Source organism: Balaenoptera acutorostrata, chromosome 1 (assembly GCF_949987535.1).
Source record: "Balaenoptera acutorostrata chromosome 1, mBalAcu1.1, whole genome shotgun sequence".
NCBI classification, from domain to species: Eukaryota; Metazoa; Chordata; class Mammalia; order Artiodactyla; family Balaenopteridae; genus Balaenoptera; species Balaenoptera acutorostrata.
Window position 1 is genome coordinate 68217432 of NC_080064.1, and position 20691 is coordinate 68238122.

Below are 20691 nucleotides of genomic sequence, written 5' to 3' on the forward strand. Positions count from 1 at the left end.
CAAACATTATCTACTCATGATTGCTGCCTTAAAAAAACCTCTAATTTTGACAGAAAATATTATATTTGTTGCTTTTAACCTGACTCTTCACACCCATATATATGTTTTCAAGTGTTTATTAAGAAGATACTTTAGGTTTTCATTGTAATCTTTTTCACTCACACTTCCTACCCTCATTGCCAATAAACTTTTAGCATGACCCTTGCTCTCTAACTAAAGTTTAAGCAGAGCAAAATAATCTTATGCTCTTATATTCTGAGACCTATTATTTAAAACATGATAAAAATACATTTAAAAATTATGGGGAAAGATAATGTGAGACAAGTGAAAAGTAGCAAAGAAAGAAAGAAAGAGTTCAGCCAAAATTTTTCAACTTAATACAAATGATAAAAATTATGGTACCAGGCAAAATAGATTTCTGCATAATACTCTACATTTAATTTTATTTAAGGAAAAAATATATACAAGAAACTGGATTAAACTGATAGTCGTAAAAAGGGAACATTCACCATGGCTTTCTGAAAATATAATACAGAAAGTTTGGTCCAGCAAAAAGATCTGAAGGGGCTAAGAAAAACAGCTAACTAAAATCCAGATACATTACATTACTCCTTAATCATTTATGGCTACCATTCTAAACCTAGTAAACAATGTTTCGTATCTTCTTGTATGTCACTTTCTCTTTTACCCTCCTCCTGAAGTATATATCAACCAGTAACCCAATTTTTTACTTCTACTTCAACCATAACAATACCTCATCAACACAACTAAAACAATGTCAAGTTTCTTTTACCTTCATTCTTCAATTCAAATTGTTATTATTCCAATTTCTCTGACTTAAGCTTCTTAGAAAAAGAAGTTGCTTAAACTGATTTTTAAGGTGTAACTAAAAACTAGGGACTTCCCTGGTGGTCCAGTGGCTAAGACTCCACACTCCCAATGCAGGGGGCCCGGGTTCGATCCCTGGTCAGGGAACTAGATCCTACATGCATGCCGCAACTAAGAGATTGCATGCCACAGCTAAGACCCAGCGCAGCCAAATAAATAAATAAATATTTTTTTAAAAAAACAAAAACAAAAAAAACTAGCCCTCACTGTCACAGGAGCATCAACAAAAAATCATTTCCAAATGACCAAACCGTAGGCTGGGCATGAGTGTCATGAGAAGAAAACACACCTAATGTATATTAAAATTAAATCAGAGATTTTCGCTTCCAGTTATGACAGAGTAGCTAACACTGAATACCCTCCTACTATACATAACTAGAAAACTGGAGAAAATATAGAAACAGTTACTGTTAGACAATGGACAACAGGCAGAGCAGAACTATGACCTGTGAGACAGGGCAAACAAATGAGCTAAGCCCTAGGATCCCACTCACTTTCTACATAGAAGTACCATCAGTATCATGAAATAAGAAGGGGTCTGGATGAGCAGAGAGACAGAAAACAGAGTTTGGGCAAGCTGAAGCAGCTGGAATTTGTGGGACAGAGCACCAAAGAAGAAGCGAAACAGAAAAGGATGGAACACAGAAACCTAGAGTCTTTGGCTGAACATAAAGCTGCACATATAAAACAGGACCAAGCAAAGAGTAACTACTAGTATTCTCACGAGGCTAGCTAGAGTCATTAGGGTTTCAACTAGCCAGAGTAAAGACCTTTTTAAAAGAGACACCAGAAAGGCCATGGCATAGATGTGAGGCTAAACTAGATCTAGAGCACAGGCTACTCTGGACTTCCCCTAACAGAGCTAAAAGTATAAGCCTTATTAAGACCAAGCTTATTATCAAGTAAATTAACTGCCTGTCAGATCAAATTTCAACACTTTTTAAAGAAAGAACAAAATCCAGACCGTCAACAACATATTTACAGTGTCCACCACACAAATATTACTAGATATGTGAAAATAAAATCGTAACACACTACAGAGAATTCTGTCTACTGAGAGAACCCTGAACAAATTACTCAGTCTCCTCTCATCACTTTACAAATTTCCCTCTGTTAAAATCAGAAATTAAAGAGACAAGTAGAAGCAGCTTTCCATAATAATGCAAAGGAAATGTGGTAGAGAGATTCCACTAAAGAAAGAGGGAGGAAGGGAGGAGGGTGGGGAGGAGGAGTAGAACGGTCAGACAGATCTTCCCACTTATTACCATACATTATAATACCTGATGACATGCATCATCACAGAAACAGTATATATGGTATAGGCTACTAATACGTAAAAATACAACATTTTTAGCCTACTATAAAAATTTACAGAAATAAACCTCCTGCAACTAAAGGCTAAGCTTCAATCAGTCTCAAATAAATGATAATTATTTTAGATGGGTTTTATTTCTAATGAGTATTTATTGCCATGTATAAAGAAACAACTACTGTTTATTCAAAATTTAGATACCTGGTAACTTACGTAAGACACAGCCTCCAAATCAGAGAGGAAGCAAACAAGAAAACACACAATTAAAAAAAAAAAAATTTCATGAAGTAATGCTCATTTACTAAATCAAAAAGAAATTTCTCAGTGCATCTTAAAAATCATGAGACAATTCTTACAAGCTTGGTTATTCTTGGTTTCCAATTTGAAAGAAAACTAAAAGCAATTAGAAGGGAAGGCTGAGTTATTAGAAGATAAGTACCTAGGGCTTCCCTGGTGGCGCAGTGGTTGAGAATCTGCCTGCCAATGCAGGAGACACGGGTTCGAGCCCTGGTCTGGGAAGATCCCACATGCCGCGGAGCGGCTGGGCCCGAGAGCCACAACTGCTGAGCCTGCGCATCTGGAGCCTGTGCCCCGCAACAAGAGAGGCCACGACAGTGAGAGGCCCGCGCACCGCGATGAAGAGTGGCCCCCGCTCGCCACAACTGGAGACGGCCCTCGCGCAGAGACGAAGACCCAACACAGCCAAAAATAAAAATAAATAAATAAAAATTAAAAAAAAAAAAAAAGAAGTACCATCACAGCACAAGTGACTAATGAAAGTCAACAAAAATTAAGAAGAAAATCATAAGAAGCCAGAGAACTTAGAAAAGAACATCGAAAAGAAGCCACATTCTACGAACATAAAAAGCGGAGAAGCCCAAATCATTTAACACAGGTGAAAACAGACCTTCTGGCAGTGATGCCAGAAAAAGTATCACCACATAACCTCTGCCAGCAAAGATGACCCTAAATCAAAAAGAACAGATTAAATTACACTGGAGTACAAATATAGTTCAATCACAGGCAGATAGTTACTTTTGGAAACCATTGACATTAGTTGAAATAAAAGATGTTGGTATTCAAAGGAAAAAAACAAAGAATTCACTGAATATTTTGACTAGTCAATGGCTTACTCCACTTCAACCCAAAATTTTATACTTAGGACACTTATCTCCCTCCTCCCATTAATCTTTGTGTCAAACTACTGGGGCCAATCTGGCTCTTGTATTCCACAGTGTTTTCCCATGAGTCTTCCCTAGTAACTTTTGACTTTAATATACCTAATTGCATTCTAAACTACCCTCCACAAACTATTTTTTGCGCATTATCCAAATCCTCTATGTAAAGTCAAGTTGTAGCTGTAATTATATTTCCCCAGTTTACTGTACATGGGAGTTATCCTTCACAGACACACTAACAAAATGTTCTTCAAAACGATGAACACGGGCTTCCCTGGTGGTGCAGTGGTTAAGAATTCACCTGCCGATGAAGGGGACACGGGTTCGAGCCCTGGTCCGGGAAGATCCCACATGCCGTGGAGCAACTAAGCCTGTGCGCCACAACTACTGAGCCTGCGCTCTAGAGCCCACAAGCCACGACTACTGAAGCCCCACACGCCTGGAGCCCGCGCTCTGCAACAAGAAAAGCCACCACAATGAGAAGCCTGCGGACCACAACGAAGAGAAGCCCCCGCTCGCCGCAACTAGAGAAAACCCGCGCACAGCAACAAAGACCCAACGCAGCCAAAAATAAATAAATAAATAAATAAAATTTATTTTTTTAAAAAAAACAATGAACATGAAAGTCTTTCATTCAATAAACAGGTTACTTACCTATAAGGCTGATTCTCTGACAGATAAAACCAAATAATTATGATTACAATTACAGAGCTTAAACTTGTGCTAACAAATTTTGAAAACTGGGTATCCAAGATCTGCTCCATTAGAGTACTCAACCTAGAAATCCCAAAAGTCCATGGAATAAATCTTTATTGGATCAGGGAACCTAGTTCAGACTATCAATTAAAAGACAGAATTTCTAACCCCATTTCTACCCAGAATTCATCATACCTTAATAACCTAAAAACCTTGATTATGAGTTAGGAAACAGGGACTGTATACTGCCACCTGGTAGTATATGCTGTCTACTTCCAAGTAGCTGTGGGTGTCAAATGAGAAACTAGATGAAATTACTTTGTAAATTATGAAACACAGTACAAATGTAAAATTATTTTATCCAGGGCAGGATGACAACTCTAGTGCTTTCTAAGCAAAATCCATCCCTAGTCTTGGGAGTTTTCTGGTCCTTTGAAAGAAATTACCTTGACAAACAATAAAAAAGCAGTCTCATAGGAAGTAGTGAATCTAGAAGAATTGATGAGGATTTTCCTATGTAGCTTCTGAAACTGATGAAGTATCAAATGATTCCTCATAAGCATTGTGCAACAGAAGGACACATAATTATTCACTACATTAATGTTTCCAGAGAATCAAGTTTGAAACTACAATTCTTGTAATATTCCTTAATATGATTTGAAAACAAGATTTTTACCTGAAGACTACATGAGCAACACTCTTAGATGAGCAATAACTATCTTACTCTTACGCTTTCATTATCTAGAAACTTACAAATCAATATCAACATTAGCAATATTATCAATGAGTTAAATCATTTGTAAGACCCCAGAAATCTAGAAACCCTAAATCTGACTTTCCACCCTCTATCTGTTCATAAAAGCTTTCATGAAGCTATCCAAGGCCCTTCAAGTACAAATTTATTTAAGTATTCTTGTACAATGAGAATTCAGAGGCAACTGACCAAATCACATTTTTATTTGAAAATTTATTTTCCAGTGACTGCCTTGTGAATTGGAAGGAAAGCTCTGAACATTAAATCTCAGGGCCTGAAATTTTCCATATCTTTTCTCCCTAGAACCAGAACTTCAAAATTTAGAGGTCAGTTTCAGTGTCTCTGATTCAAAATCAGCAAAAGGTCCATTCTCAAACAGAAAGAGCAATCCACAGTTAAGCACATGATCTCAGTTAGTCCAGCTATATAGGCCAAAAAGAGAGTCATTAGGTATTATCTACGACTTTAACAGACTCTATCAACCTTGAAGATGAGAGTGTCTTGAGATAAAGTATATTTCTTTTTGATTCCCCACCCCCTAATCTTTAAGAAGGCATATTCTAGTAAAATACTCCACAGCTGGAATCACACCAGAAAAGAAGATACTCTTTAGTCCCTTGATCACAGTGGAGTTCTCCATTTGGATAAATAAATACATAAAAGCACCTATGGGTTTATATGCTGGAGAAGAGGAATGGCATCTAGAGAGGAAACAGGGCAAGCACCCAAAACATCCGCAAGTTCATTTCTCTGGCCTATGGCCTAATTACCATGAATCGGGTCTAAGTCTAGGACTCGACATACAATATCTTTTCAAACATTTACAAGTGATTAGATGACCGTGTATATGATATCCTTGCAAACAAGATGGATAAATTATAGGATGAATGCTAGGATAGAAGGTTGCTGATTAATTAATGTTAATTCAAAGAACTGTAACTGGAACAAAGAGCTATGGCCTCCTGGCTCCAGACAAAGAGCTACGTCACACTCAGTGTCTTCTATTCATAATGTATTTTCTAAACTGGCCATCAGGAAGTACTCAATCCCTAGTGGTGGAGATCTGTGTGTGCAGGGGGACAATAATCCATCTATCCCAAGTGTCTTTTTTTTTTTTCTTTCTTTCCCCAAAGTACCTTTTAACATTTTCCAACTGCCAGAAATTTACTTGAGAATTAAAAGCACTAGACAGGTATCATGATGCTATTTTCAACAATGACAATTTGGGTAAAAAGAGTCAAAACATTTTCTCTAACCATCTCCTGGTTCTAGATAGGAACAGGGATTTTACTGAAAGAGATTACATCTGATATGATCAAACACCTCATCCCAATTTTTCTTAAATTATCTTTAACCAAGATGCTAATCAACATGCTCTCTCTCCGTCCCACTTCTCCTGATCTGCTTCCTTTGGGGGAAAAAAAAGTTAGAAGTGAAGGGTCAAAAGGTGCTATTTTCAAAAGATTTGGAAAAAGCAAAAAAGCAAGAAGGAATGAATTCTGTTGCCCAAAGTCACCCAACAAGGCACTAATTTAACTTAGAACACTGTCCTAATAAAGCAACTATCATCCAAATTCCAAAGTACTCTGTATATCCTAAGGAACCCATGAAACTATTGTTCTCATCCTCAAAGGTTTAGGAATATGCACCTCACTCTTCAAATGTTATGGCCACTATCTTTAGATAATCATTTTATAGGAACATCATTCTTCAGAATCACCAGAAGAGCGCTTACCAAAAAAGTAACATAATGTACTAATGGGAAAATATTTTCCATGATTAATAACCAGTTAACCCTTAATAAGAGAGTACCTCTTTTGCCAAAGAAACAATAAAAAGCAAAGAATAGAATTAACAGAATATCATTTTGTAAATATGCATACTTCCAGACTTTTCGGTATTTCCCCCAAGACACATGCTCTGCTTCCTAGTGCCTGCGGGAAAAAACTCTACTTTTGAAAACTGATATATGATACTAATGGTAAGAACTCAACTTATCTCAAATTGAAAAAACTTCATTTATGAATTGTTTTTCATCTCAAACTGGACTTCAAACATTTCAAATACATGAAAATGCTAACAGTTCCACAAAATAAGTAAAATGCTCAGATAAAATGATCTATTAAACACAATATTAAAATACTGTTTATAAAGAAAACAGAAGAAAATTTTCAGAAAAGAGACCTATGCTAAAAGGCCACCATGTTATCATATACAAATCTAAACTATCTATAATGCGTGGTAAAAGATTATTATATTCTACAAGCAGGATTTGATACTTTCATCCAATATATAGCAGGATCTGACAGCTGCCACAACAAAAACATTAAGAAGGTTCCTCAAATAAGTATTTTTACACAGTTTATATAATCTGATTGTGATATTTATTCAAAAGCCTACTCTGTAGAAGTAAACGTGATTAAGTCTATCTTTTACTATTGCTGATCATGATATTTATGATAAGCACTTTTGTTAACAGTTCCTTTCACGATTTAGACATAGCTCCAATTCATTTGTTATTGCCCAGAGTACTTTAAAGAAAATCTAAGCAAAATCGTGATAAATCTGGACACGGAATTCTTTATTTTAAAAAGTACCTTTATCACAAAGGTTGAAAACAGATAGTATTTTAAGATACAGTCTCCCCTTATAATTTAGAATCAGGAAAAAAAAAATCTGTCTCAAACGCTTTATGTAAACTATAGAGCAGACTGAACTCTTGCTAATAAGCTAATTACAACATACAACTAGCTGTCACAGTATTAACAGTAATATCTACTTCTCTATATCACAAAAGTCAAAGATGATGCATAAAGCACATTGTTTAAATCAAAAGTTTTAATTGGAAATTAGATGTAAGTAACTAAGATAAATGTAGATTTGTAGCCTGCCAGATTTCCCTTATTTGGATGATGTTTATTCACTCATTAATTGTTCTACATTATGTGGATACCATATACACTTCATAAAGCTCTACAACTATAAATCAAAGTGTATTGTGATAACTAAAGATGTTTCTATTTTATAAATTAACTCAAATGATATAAAACTTATTAAAAATAAAAACACCATCAACCATGTTTCCACATGTCTTTTCTAATTTGAGATGTGTGAAATCTCAAAACTAGAAAACCGTATTGCCATTGAGAAGGCTAATAAAGCTGGATGTTAGTCTTTTTTTTTGGAAAATTTTTTTTTAAGAGTTGAGAATATCATTGTGTTAAACCCAAAATTTCAGCTAAAGCATTAATTTTAGCTGTAATAAAAATGCTATAGACATTTATGAATAAATGAAAACTTGGGGAATAATAAACAAAGCAGAATTCATGGTTACCATATTTACACATACTCTTTGTTGTGTTTCAGTGCCACATGATCTGATTCAAAGTAATAAACATCAGGATCATCATCTTCCTCTTCTGTAATGTGCGGATTGGCACTCTCTTTGGCAGATGGCAAATGTCCAATATTGAGTCTTGCCTCTGAGGATGGCTTATTTAGTCCTTCACTCCCATAATTTTCAGAGTCACAACATATGCCTTTTTCATTGTGAGAAATTTCATCGGGATTTGTGAGAGACTGACTTATATTATCACTAACAGGTGCATTTGTTTCACTGGGATTAAGATTATTCTCCTCAAGTTGTCCATTTTCTCTGCAAGGAGAACTGTTTTTAGTGGGACTACCTCTGGTAGGGGCTGCCCTCCGGGGTGAAGTTCTCAGAGTATACCGATGTTCTTGAGGTTCTGATAAAGACATCATTTGAGCTGAAATACAGTCTAGAACAGAAGATGGCTCTGGTTCTCCGGAGACTGGCATACTCTCAAGACTTGTGTCCAGGGCGTTATTGGTGTTTTCATTACACTGCTCTTTTGAGGCACTGCTATCTCCCACCACATCTACTTCCTCCTCAGAATCCCTTAAAGATGAATGAATTTCAGAAAAGGGGGCTGTAGCTGGCTCAGTAGTCAGCTGATTAACATGTTCCACAGGCAGGCAGGCAGTTACTATTTTGTGGTCCTCCAACTTGACCTGCACTTCTGAATTTGTGCAAGGCACGTTATGGTCTATATAACTGTCCTCCTTCCTACTACCAAGGAACATTGAAGTGTGGGTATCCGAATCCCCATTTTCAGCTACTGATTTCTCCTGCAACACATAGGAACCAGTGCTATTTTGTTTAGTGTTCCCATCGGACTGACAGTCATCACAGTTTACAACAGCTGAATCACTGTCATCAACACCATTGACAGCCAAATAGCCCGTGATTTCTTCAACTACTGTAGAATTAAGTGGCCCTTCCTCACTGACATTCACCTTTTTAATTTCCCTTTTCTCACAATCATCCAGTATAAGACATCGACAAGCTCGTTTAGTCCCTTGAAAATCTGCATCATTGTCCACTACTGTACTCCTCTGTTCTACTGACTCCTTGTCTGATTTTATAGGTGAATCTTCTTCTGAACTGTTTGGTGCTTCAGATCTAAGACAACGCTTAATTCTTTTTAAAACTGGTGAAACAGGTTCTGTTTGCCTTCTTTCACAATTTTCTACAGACTGCCTTTCTACGTTATCTTTTTCTGAAGAAGGAAGTCCTCTTTTCCTAGGGCTTACCCATAACTCTCGAGTACTCTGCTGTTTTATATCAGGAGTTCTTCCATTATTATTTCCTTTCTGAATTTGCACAGGCTCTGGTCTCTTCTTTGGTGATCTTGATCGTACTTGAGAATGAGAAGAGATTTCTTCAGGATGAGCAATGCTACGATTCCTTAAAGTTCTACCACAAAAAGATTCATCCAAGCCGTTTAACCCCACTGTTGATCTTGTAACACGAGTAGATCGGGAAGCAGCCATACTATGGCAAGTCCCTACAATACGGTCATCATGATCCACTCATTGGGAAACCTTCAAAAACGTAAACAAAATAATGAGAAAAAGGTAATAGTTAATACACCTAAAACAAAAGTATAAAGCTATAACTTTTTAATCCATGTATAGCCATATTAAATTTTGTGATATAATTATTTTATTAACATTTCCAAAAGTGATAACATTAGCTAACAATTATATGGCACTTAATACATTCCAGGAATCATTCTATATGCTTTACATACATTAACTCACTTAAGTCTAACAACAATTAGAATAAGTGCTTATTACATTCCTACTTCATAAATGAGGAGATTGAGGCACATACAGCTTAAGTAATCTGTCCAAATTCACACAGCTAGTAAACTGCTGGGCAGGGTTCTAGATTCCATGCTCTTAACCTTCCTCACTATGTATCTACCTCTCAGATATACAGGGGCAAAGGGCCCAGAAAGATCTCTCTCAAAGACAGGACTTCATCTTGGTTATTAAAATAATAATCTTGAATTTATATAGCAGCTATCACATAAACTATCCCAACCACTTTTCATGTTTTCTCAAAACACTTCTGGGAGGTAAAAAGACAGGCTCTGCTCTTTTAAATTCACTCTTACTAAAATGAGTTTCAGGTCAAATTCTTTGAAAACAAACTACGTGGCACCCAAAAAATTTTGGTTGAAGTAGAATTTTTTATAACTAAGCAGATGAACAGAAATCGCAGTAGAATTTTTTATAACTAAGCAGATGAACAGAAATCACAACCGTAGCTTATACTTGCTAAGAGCAATACAGAGCAAAGCCAAGCCACCCTAGTCTCTAAAAGTAGAGCCACAAATTAGCAAGTGAAAGGAAGTATTCTAAAGAGGATAGAAGAAAAAGGGAAAGAAGCACACTGCCAAACAAATATTACATTTAAGAAATCAGGAATACACATATAACCCCATCCTTTCCTTCTTGAACTCCTGAGTATATGTGTATGCCACAGTATTAATGCATGTTGAGGAGATGAGCAGGCTTTCTGGTGTGGATGCTTTGGTGTTTCTATAATACAAATGAGAAGGAAACTGAAAACTGCCCTGAGTGATCCATTTGGATAAACTGAGTGATTCAGTGATTATTTTCCAAGGTTCTCCCAACAAGCAGAATTAAAGGAGCTGTTACAATTTCAAGTCTCCGTTCTTCTGCTCCTCCTGTATTTAGCTTTCAAAAGATACTTTGCCACTTCACTGCCTGACTTCGAATAGGGTGCACGATGGACAGAGAAAAGAGGCCAGTAATGGTTGTAGTACAAAGCTGCACAGGACCCTCTTCCCTCATCCCTTTTGCCAGCTTTCCCACAAGCTCACTCTCCCATAACCCTCCAAATGCCATTCTACCCCTCTCCCCACAAATCAAATACAATCTCTCCTTTGCCTCAACTTAGAAGTATCTAACAGTTGGAAAGGTTATTAAGAACTACAGAAGATACAGCAACACGGTATCACATACAAAAAACAGAAACTGCCTTCTTGTTCCTGCCTGCTGACAAAATGAATAAAGTGAAGAAGTATCCTGCAAAATATGTAAGTCAGTTGAATTTAGTTTTGTTTCAGAGTATGGCATACTTCTAAATTTTTAATTAACAATTTTTTTAAACCTTACAAGACTCACAAAATCAGCCCTGGGATTAAAGTGTGAAAATTCTTTCTAGAGAATTCCATAGCAATCACATGAACAGTAAGTATGGAACACTGATCAGAACTTAAAAATAATGCTTTTCAAAGTAAACTTTTACTCTTTTGGGACTCATTAGTCAGACCTGATGTATAATTCTCTTCTGTTAAAATCTTCTTATCAAGATTACAGTCTATTTTTATTCACGGGTAATAAACAGTGAATGACCCATAAATATCCACTTTTAATTACAAAAACTTTAAGTTAAACTTCAAATGATGTTTCAAAAGAGCACAAACTAAAAAATATTAAAATCAATGTATTTGTTTCATGTACCCAAATCTGGAGCTTTCAAATTTGAAGATTACAGATTTTTAAATATTAAATACCTATGTAAATATAATGAAGAAAACAAGTTAATTTTATAAACTTTATTTACAAAACCTAATGCAAATATCTTTAATGCCAATTTGATTATATTTGTGATTTATGGTTCAAAAATAATATTGGCAATAGTAATACTTTATAAACACACACACAAAAAACTGTTTATTTTTTAAAATATGATGCCAGTCAAGGGCATATAAACTTCAAATGATTCCGGTAACAGGCATTCCTAGCCCTTTTCTCTCCACACCAATCCAAATGAGAGCAAAATTTCTGCCTTATCATTATTAATGAAATAATCCTATTATTAGTAGTACCCAAAACTACTAACAAAGAATGTATATATATATCATTATAAAACACCACCTATAATGAGGGTCTGTTTTATTTCTTCACCATTCCAGTGATCAAAACACTGATCAACATGAAATATTAAAACTTTTTTCATTTCTTTTGCTCCCTAAAAATCTTTTTATTCCGTTCACAACTACAATGAAGTCCAAGTTTTAGAGTTCTCAAACCCTATGCTATTGGGCCATATTTTAAACGAAACCGTTTTGTGATAAGAACCCTTGTGGTACCTCAAACTCTTGCAACTCAAAGTGTGGCCTGAACACCTGAAACTAACACAACATTGTAAATAGACTGTACTCCAATAGAAAGTAAAAAAAAAAAAAAAAAAGAAACCAATAGGATATTTTGTACAGAAATTTGGTGACTCATATTTACTGTCCTTAAAGTATAAAAGTCTTAAAAAAAAAAAAAAAGTGTGGCCTGAGAACTAGCACTATGGTCATCTACTGGAAGCTTGTTACAAATGCAGAATATCAGGCCCTGCCTTAGACCGTCCAATTAATCTGATTCCCAGGTCATTAAATGTCTATTAGGGTTGAGAAGCACTGCCTTAGACCACTGCATCCAGACAGTAGTCTATTAAAATATATCAAGTTTCAAACTAAATTAGACCATTTATAACATATCCTTTAATTCTTTATTCAATCCTAATAATAAAAAATTTATAAATAAAACCATTATCCCTTTGGCTAAGGAAGCACCAGAGGACTATAAAAATCTCTTGCCTGAAATTAACATATTATATATACTTAAGGTATTAAATTGGTTAAAATTCTGAAGATTAGAGTTAAGTGAAATTTCAGCACTCTTGCTTCTCATGATTTTTTTTCTTCTGTTCTAACCATTTTCTTCATTATCTTTTCTATTTTTGAATAAGCATTTATAAAGACACATATTTTCTGTAGTTATCTGATAAACTGAGTGCAAAATTCAATTACCAAAAAGAGACTAAGCTAACAATGTTCCAATTATCTCAACCAAGTCTCAACATTGTTTTGCCATGCTTTGTAAATAAAGTATTATAGACTAAAGCAGTTGTCTTCCTCATTTTAGCTGCATAACACAAGAGTTACTGAAGAAATTCAGTGAAGAGGTTTGGAGTACAAAATTACATTCCTGCCAAAAATTAAGTTGCTAAAGGAAGGGAAAGAAACTCATTTACAAACAACATATCTCAGAAAATACCCCTGTTAGTTAAGTAAATAGTTAACATGGTTTAAACATTAGCCAGCACCCAACTAGAACTGGTAATTCAATCAATCACTCTAGTTTTAGAATTAAGGGAAACTGTTAGTTAACAGATTCATATGGGCAAAACCCAATCTAGCAACTAGAATGACGTTTTTCCTATGTTATCCACCAACTAATGAATATGGCATTTTCTACAATAGAGGGAAGAGAATATAATCAATCACTAGAATTCCTCTCTTCCCCACCTTCGTAAGTTTTCACTCTACTGCAGAACATATCTCAGAAGGAGTCAACCAAATTTTACCCTGTCCATTCACATTAAGGCCCAAATCCTACCTATAATTCCATATGTCTCACCCATTTATTTACTGTTGAACTACCCTCTCCCAAATTTGAATCTACTTGTAGGATCTAATTATAGGATTCTCAAATATAATTATAGGATTCTGAAACGCTCTCTGAAACAGTATCAGCTATGTTTCAGATCATACATTTCCAGCCCCTGTGATCACATCTGTATCACTGTTTCAGTGACTGAAAGTAAAATGGTCCACCTAATGAAACACTACTCCAGCTATCTATCACCTTTACTTTAGAAATCTCAAAAGATATTTCAAAGACACTGCCTGTAAGCTTTTGTTCCACTATAATTACTGAAGTAGTATGGTTTATTTTGGGAATTGAAGGACTGGCAATCCTTCATTAACATCAATGTTCTAGCTGATATTTATTTAGTTTTATTAAGTGAACAGTTTTTAGGAACTGGTCATGATACCATGCAGACAAACCAAAGTGAAAGGCAAAAAGAGCAAGAGCAATTGGGAAGTGTTACCAATGATTCTTTTTCTATTTGTCTAGAACATAAACAGGAACTGTTTAATAACAGTTTAGGGACTATCCTTGTCATACAATTATTTTAAGACAAATTTCTTCGCTGAGCAATTACCACTATTATCTATAATGTCAAAAGTATCTATAAGGTTAAAAGAAGGAGAGTGAGACCTGGGGACCTACCTATGCAATTCAACTTAAGGTTCTTAATATCAGCCTCTTTGAACCCTGGGAACTCTATTACATACTATCTTGATCCCTTGTTTAAAGGGATCTCTTCTTTCTTCCCCATTCAGAGAGGGGCGAGGGGGTAGGCAGAGAGACATAGATATAGAGAGAGCTGAATGAATATACACTTAAAAAGACAAGTGGGGAAAAAGAGAAGTCAAGGAATTTCATACTACCCTTGGATCAAAAATACCTAGAGTGTCAAAGAAAGGTATAATGCTCTAGAGATTCCAACGTACTTTAAGTTACTTCATTTATCCCCTGTTGGGAAAATACTTCATCCCTACACCATTCCCTATAGCTCTGCACTCCTATGAACAGCTACCCAGACTGCAAAATTTTCCATGCACCAAAGGAAGTATAGAAAAATAACAAGCCTCCTCTCCTTAATTACAGGCAAACAAACAGACTATAGTTGTCTTCACTACTACAAAACTAAATAACTTACCTGTACAACCAAAGATCTATCATTGTGGAAATATTATCTCTTTTCCTTATATCCTGAAGGAGTTGGAGCTATGATCTAGAATAGAGCTTAAGCATCATGGTTTCAGACTCTCAGCTTCAGCCATGGAGAATACTAGAACTTCCTAAATTCCTTTCTTTAAAAATAAAATAATAAAAAAAAAAGAATTAAAGAAGCAAATTAACTTATGCTAAAATATTTTAGTAACATCTTTGGTAATTCTTGTTAACTTTGTAGCCTCAGAGATATCAAGAAACTGGAAAAGGATTTTCAGAAACCAACAAAAACAAACCAAAAAGAGCCTGAAATATACTAAATCTTTACAACAACTCAGTATTATTTTGAGTCAAAATGCAACTCAGTTCTTTTCTAGAGTCTAAGGCAATATTGTTTTGAGGTGGCCCAAAGACTGCCCTTGATAAGAAGATTTCTCATACAGAATTTATAATCTCTTACTCTTATTCTAGAGGCCTTCCCAAAGTTTGGCTTTCAGGTATTTAAAACTAGGGAGTGAACAACAAAAATAATTTAGATTATGTACAACAAAGAATCAACCAAGTCTTCTGCAATATATATACATTATAACTTTGGTTATAAAGTGCTACAAGACTTTACAAAGGGAAATTTTTTATAAAGGGAAATTTCTATTATTTTTGGCATATGGATTTTCAACAAAAACAAAACAATAAGGATTTTCTGGCTTTAGTACCCAGTTGGCCAGATATTTTAATTAATCTAATTATAATCCATTTCTTGGACAGTCTGGTTAATTACAGTTTTACTTTATAATAATGTATTATGATATCCTTTTCAGAGAATCTGGATAAATGGGTTACTATGAGTGCCCATCCAAAAACAAGGAGGAACACCAGGAAAAAGACTAGCGATGTTCGTGATGGAAATTGTCACTTTATTATAAACATAAAACTAGATATTCTAAAAGTGACACTATTTTTGGTAAAGGATTGCAACTTAAAAACTAATGCAAAAAATTTTTAAAAATAAAAACTGATGCAATTATCAAGCTTTGTAAACTAGATTTACTGCCTAGAAAAAATAGATTACAGTTTTAGTCAGCAAGAGGGCAACAAGGCTAATATCTAATATCTATAGATGTAACTTCTCCCAGATATGTATTCTAAATTCTTGAAAAGCACAAGGTAGGAAAATTGTCTAAATAAAATTATTTAATACTACATTAAAAAATGTTCTAAATTAACATGAGGAGGGTGCACAGTGAAAAATGGTCCTACAAAAAAGTAACCCTTGACTTGAAACTTCACTCTTATAACAGATTCGAATTGCCAACGCCTTTGTACTCAACCCTGAAATCCTTTCACAAACATGGTAAAGCATTACACTGTATGGTGTATGGAGATGGCAGCAATCAACTGAGCCAAAGAGGATCCACAGTTTAGGATGTGTCTCTGAGTATTCACTGGCACGCCCATTCCAGCGCTCTATCAAGTTCCAATCAGTCACGTTACTATCCTATTTGGGTAGGGTTTGCTGTTGAAACATCATCCATTATGATCTTTGCCAGGCAAGGAGATCTGCAACAGTTATTTTCACAGAAGAACTGATACTTACAGCTGAGTCCTACCAGTATTAAGATAAACAGGATCATGCAGATGATTAGGCAGATTAGGCTTCTTAAAAGCCTAATACAGTGAAAAAGAAACTTCAGTTACTTCTACTAACTAAAGCCCGCTTGGTCTTAATTAAGATTACATTTTTTCTTACCTTTTTTAAAAGTGTTTCGCCTAGTATTTGATTCCCAAGCGTCTGCATTTATCTGTCATCACTGTTAATGTCCATGTTACACTGAGACTTCAGGTATTACTTATTTATATGGTTGTACTAGCACAACTTGGTATCTGTGAAGGGAAACCACAATATAGTCACTATGGATGTGTTACTGTTTACAGATTTGTGGATAAAACTGATAATATTTCTTAACACACCACACACTGCATTTTCTAATAAATTTCACAAATAATTCCTTATATTTAGCTACAAAATATGTGTTATTTTTTAGCAGACTAAGATGATTTGTTAATACTCTTACAAATGCTTCTCACAGTACCCACATAAAATATTTCAAATTTAATTCTAAATTAAAATTCTAACAAGTTTTAGAGCTCCTTAGATTCCTTTTCTGACTACCAATGTAGACATACAGATATATCTGTAATTTCTCAGACATTAATAGAAAAGTACTTTTTTTGTGTTTTATAACAATATTAGGGAATAAATCTAGAAAGCTTAAGAATGCAGTAAAAAAGATCATGACTTTCCCCTAAATGTGACTTTAAAACATTCTATGTCTTTTAAAGTAACATTTTTGTCTTGGTTAGATTATCCCTCTGTGACTAATTTGACCATGTTATTTTGAATATAAATAGAAAATAAATGTGACAAAATAAGTGAAGAAAGAAATCAAGATGTAGCTGTACAAACGTTCCTTAAAAAAAAGTCAGCTTCTTAAAAACATACACATGGTTGTAGGTTACAAGTCTGAGAAACACATCAATGTGCTTACAATGATAATGAAAAGCATTATATAAAACTTTTAAGTCATTTCTACCCATTTATTATTGGAAAAATAAGCTAAAAAAAGGTCATATATATGTCAAAGAAATCTATCAATGGCATTCTAAAATGATTCAGCATGGTGTACCATTCCAAATTCCTGTATAATAAAAAGAAAGAGTAAAAATCTTCACAGAAAATGCACATAGCCTTATATCTGTTTTGTGGATAAAATTTGTTAGTGGAGTTGTCAACCTGACATGTTCTCAGTGAAAAGTTTCACTAAAATACAGTAGAAAACTAACATAATGTCAATTATATTTAAATATTTTTTAATTGGAGGGAAAAAAAACAATAGACAGCGATTAAGAAATACTAATATCTATCCTCAAACACTTCATTCCTATTATTTGTTTTCCTTTTTTATTCCCCCACGGCTCCACACGTCTTGTGGGATCCTAGTTCCCTGACCAGGGATTGAATCTGGGTCCCCTGCAGTGGAAGCGCAGAGTCCTAACCACTGGACCGCCCGTGCATTCCCTCATTTGTTTTCAAATGTTAAAAAAGACTTTAGGAAATGCCATAAAAAATTAATACAGATCTAGGTATTCCTAAATTTAAAAGTTGATATAAATTCTCTTGTAACAAGCAAGGAGTTAATGTAGTCAAAACTCTTCTTATATTCCCTACATAGCAGTCTTCATTCATGCACTATACATTTCATATTTAAGATTCTGCACAAATACTATATGCTTTCTGGAGCAGAGAAGCTACTTAGAATTGTGACAAGCTACAATAATTTTTTTTTTTTTTTTTTTTAATTTTATAGCTACTTTATTTATTTATTTATTTATTTTTGGCTGTGTTGGGTCTTCGGTTCGTGCGAGGGCCTTCTCTGGTTACGGCAAGTGGGGGCCACTCTTCATCGCGGTGCGGGGACCGCTCTTCATCGCGGTGCGCGGGCCTCTCACTATCGCGGCCCCTCCCGTCGCGGGGCACAGGCTCCAGACGCGCAGGCTCAGTAGCTGTGGCTCACGGGCCCAGCCGCTCCGCGGCATGTGGGATCTTCCCAGACCAGGGCTCGAACCCGTGTCCCCTGCATTAGCAGGCAGATTCTCAACCACTGCGCCACCAGGGAAGCCCCTACAATAATTTTTAAACTTGAACTATTTAAATATAGTAACTTACTTCCAGAAGTTTAAAAAACTTAGCTACTTTGTCTTTTGAAAAGCATACAAAATAGAAAACAAACCATTTAAATCCCATTCCTAAGGCCTTATTTATTCTTTGCCACAGAGCTTTGCTTGTTTTCACGTACTAACAAAATTCATTGACTATTCAAGAATTCCAAAAGCAAATCCAGAAACCAATCTTTACTGAAAAGAATTACTTTTCCTACCATTTGCAGTCTAACACTAGTACTACTGTGTTAAACAGATTACGGATCTCAGATTCATGGCACATATGAAATCACTTCAAAAGACTACAGAAAATCTCACTAGAAAATATATCAGTTCTACTAATATAGCAAAGTTATAAGCCACACAACATACTATAAAAGTAAAACTGTGACATCCAAGCTAAATGCAATCTAAATTATAAGACACTGAATTTATTTTTTTTTATTTTTATAAGACCTTGGGGAAAAAAAACTCAGAACAAAGGTTATAATATAGATTCATATTTCACACCCAATTCTTCAGTTGTTATAAGCAAAATTACTGAACACATGCACTGCACTACACTATGGCTTTAAGTGATTTTAAAAGAAAACAGAGAGGGACATTCAAAGCTGGTTGTAAAAGGCATTAAGATAATGGTCAAAGACAGAAATACTTTTCCTAGACAATTAAGTTTATCACAGTTACTTGCTATAGAGAGCTGAACCGAATTTTCACTTGGTACAAAGTATGACCAAGAAGATCACACTTTTCTGGCTCCCTAAATTGTTTGTAACCACAGGTGCAATGTCTTGGATGCCTCCTACAGATTTCAGAGATAAGCCTATTATATAGTCAACAGAAAGGAAGTAGAAAGAGCATCAGATTTGGTGGAAGGAGAAGGAAATATGATTCTCTACCCACCATCAATAATAACTGTTTGACCAAGAGAAAACCACTTTGCACTTCTGCGTTTCATTTCTTCACCTATAAAACTGGAGACATAATACCTGCCGACTACATCTCAGGGTTACTATGAAGTTCAGTGAGATTATACCTGCAAAGTAGGCAAACTTTAGTGTGCCTAAGAAATTCCTGGAACTAACTGCCCCAGAAATTCAGATTCAGCAGTTCTGGACATGCACACATAAATCTTTATTTTTAATTAACTACTTCAGGTCATTCCAATGCAGGGGATCCCCCAAAGATGAGGCTCACCCTTTGGAAAAAAAATCCCATCACTTTCTTCTGAAACTTTAGTGTTTGTAAGCATTACCCTAGGGGCTTATTTAAAATACAAATTTTTAAACCTCATCCGTAGAAATTCAGATTCAATAAAGTTGGGGCAGGACACAGAATCCTCATTTTTATCAAACAGTACAGGTGACTGAGATGTAAATGGCTCATGACCCATCCTTTTACAAACCTTGAACTAGATTCTTCCCCCTACACGTTTCTCAAATCGTTCCCCACCTCTCTAGTGTCATCCATGACTAACATTAAGCCTTCATCACTTCTCACTTGAACTAACCCACATGACTTGTAATTGGTCCCTCTACTTTAAGTCTTGTCCCTTACAAATTCATGGTCTACAGCGGGGTCTAAAGTGCACATTTCTGTCACTCTCTTATCTAAAACCCTTCCAAGGGACTTCCGCTTCTGGCCAAGACAGGGTAACAGAGATGAGATTTACGTTCCTATCCGAAACAACTAAAAATCTGGGCAAAATGTATAAAAATGTTTTTCACACACTGGAAACCAGACACTATAGGAGAGTGATCGATGAAAGAGAAGAAACAAAGCAAAGCCCCAGCTTCCTGCTTGGAGAGTTTCCAAGTTTCAGAGTGAGGAGGGTGATCCCAGGCAAAGCAGTCTCCCTGATTTAAGAAAATGAAGCACAGAGTGTGGGGAGACCCAAGTAGCTAAGGTTCCCAGAACACTTGTACCAGAGAGGAGGCAGTTTCAGAGAGAGCAAGTAAGACCTCAGGAGATCTGCAGAGATCCTCCTCAAGTCTTGAGCTGAGCACTGATCAGTATATGCAGTGTATCCAAGGTCTGGAAAAACCACTCTTACCCATAGCCAGGGGTATGCTAGAAAATGTGTAACAACTAAGGGCAGTTGGTGGTTTATAGTTCCTGGTTTGCAGGGTTACCAATGACTCTGGTGTGAATACTCCTGCCCATGGCCAATT

General features: G+C 35.6%; 1 protein-coding gene across 5 annotated transcripts in view; it reads right to left on the bottom strand.

The window, feature by feature from the left end:
- Positions 1-20691, bottom strand: part of ZZZ3 (zinc finger ZZ-type containing 3) — a 117409-nt gene that overhangs the window by 54295 nt on the left and 42423 nt on the right. For all 5 annotated transcript variants that reach the window (XM_057543910.1, XM_057543916.1, XM_057543920.1 and 2 more), the window contains 3 exons: positions 16551-16684; positions 14790-14943; positions 8178-9733 (listed from right to left, as the gene is read on the bottom strand). In XM_057543910.1, coding sequence (XP_057399893.1) covers positions 8178-9682 — 1505 coding nt within the window. In that variant the 5' untranslated portion in view covers positions 9683-9733; positions 14790-14943; positions 16551-16684. The remainder of the gene's footprint in view (positions 1-8177; positions 9734-14789; positions 14944-16550; positions 16685-20691) is intronic.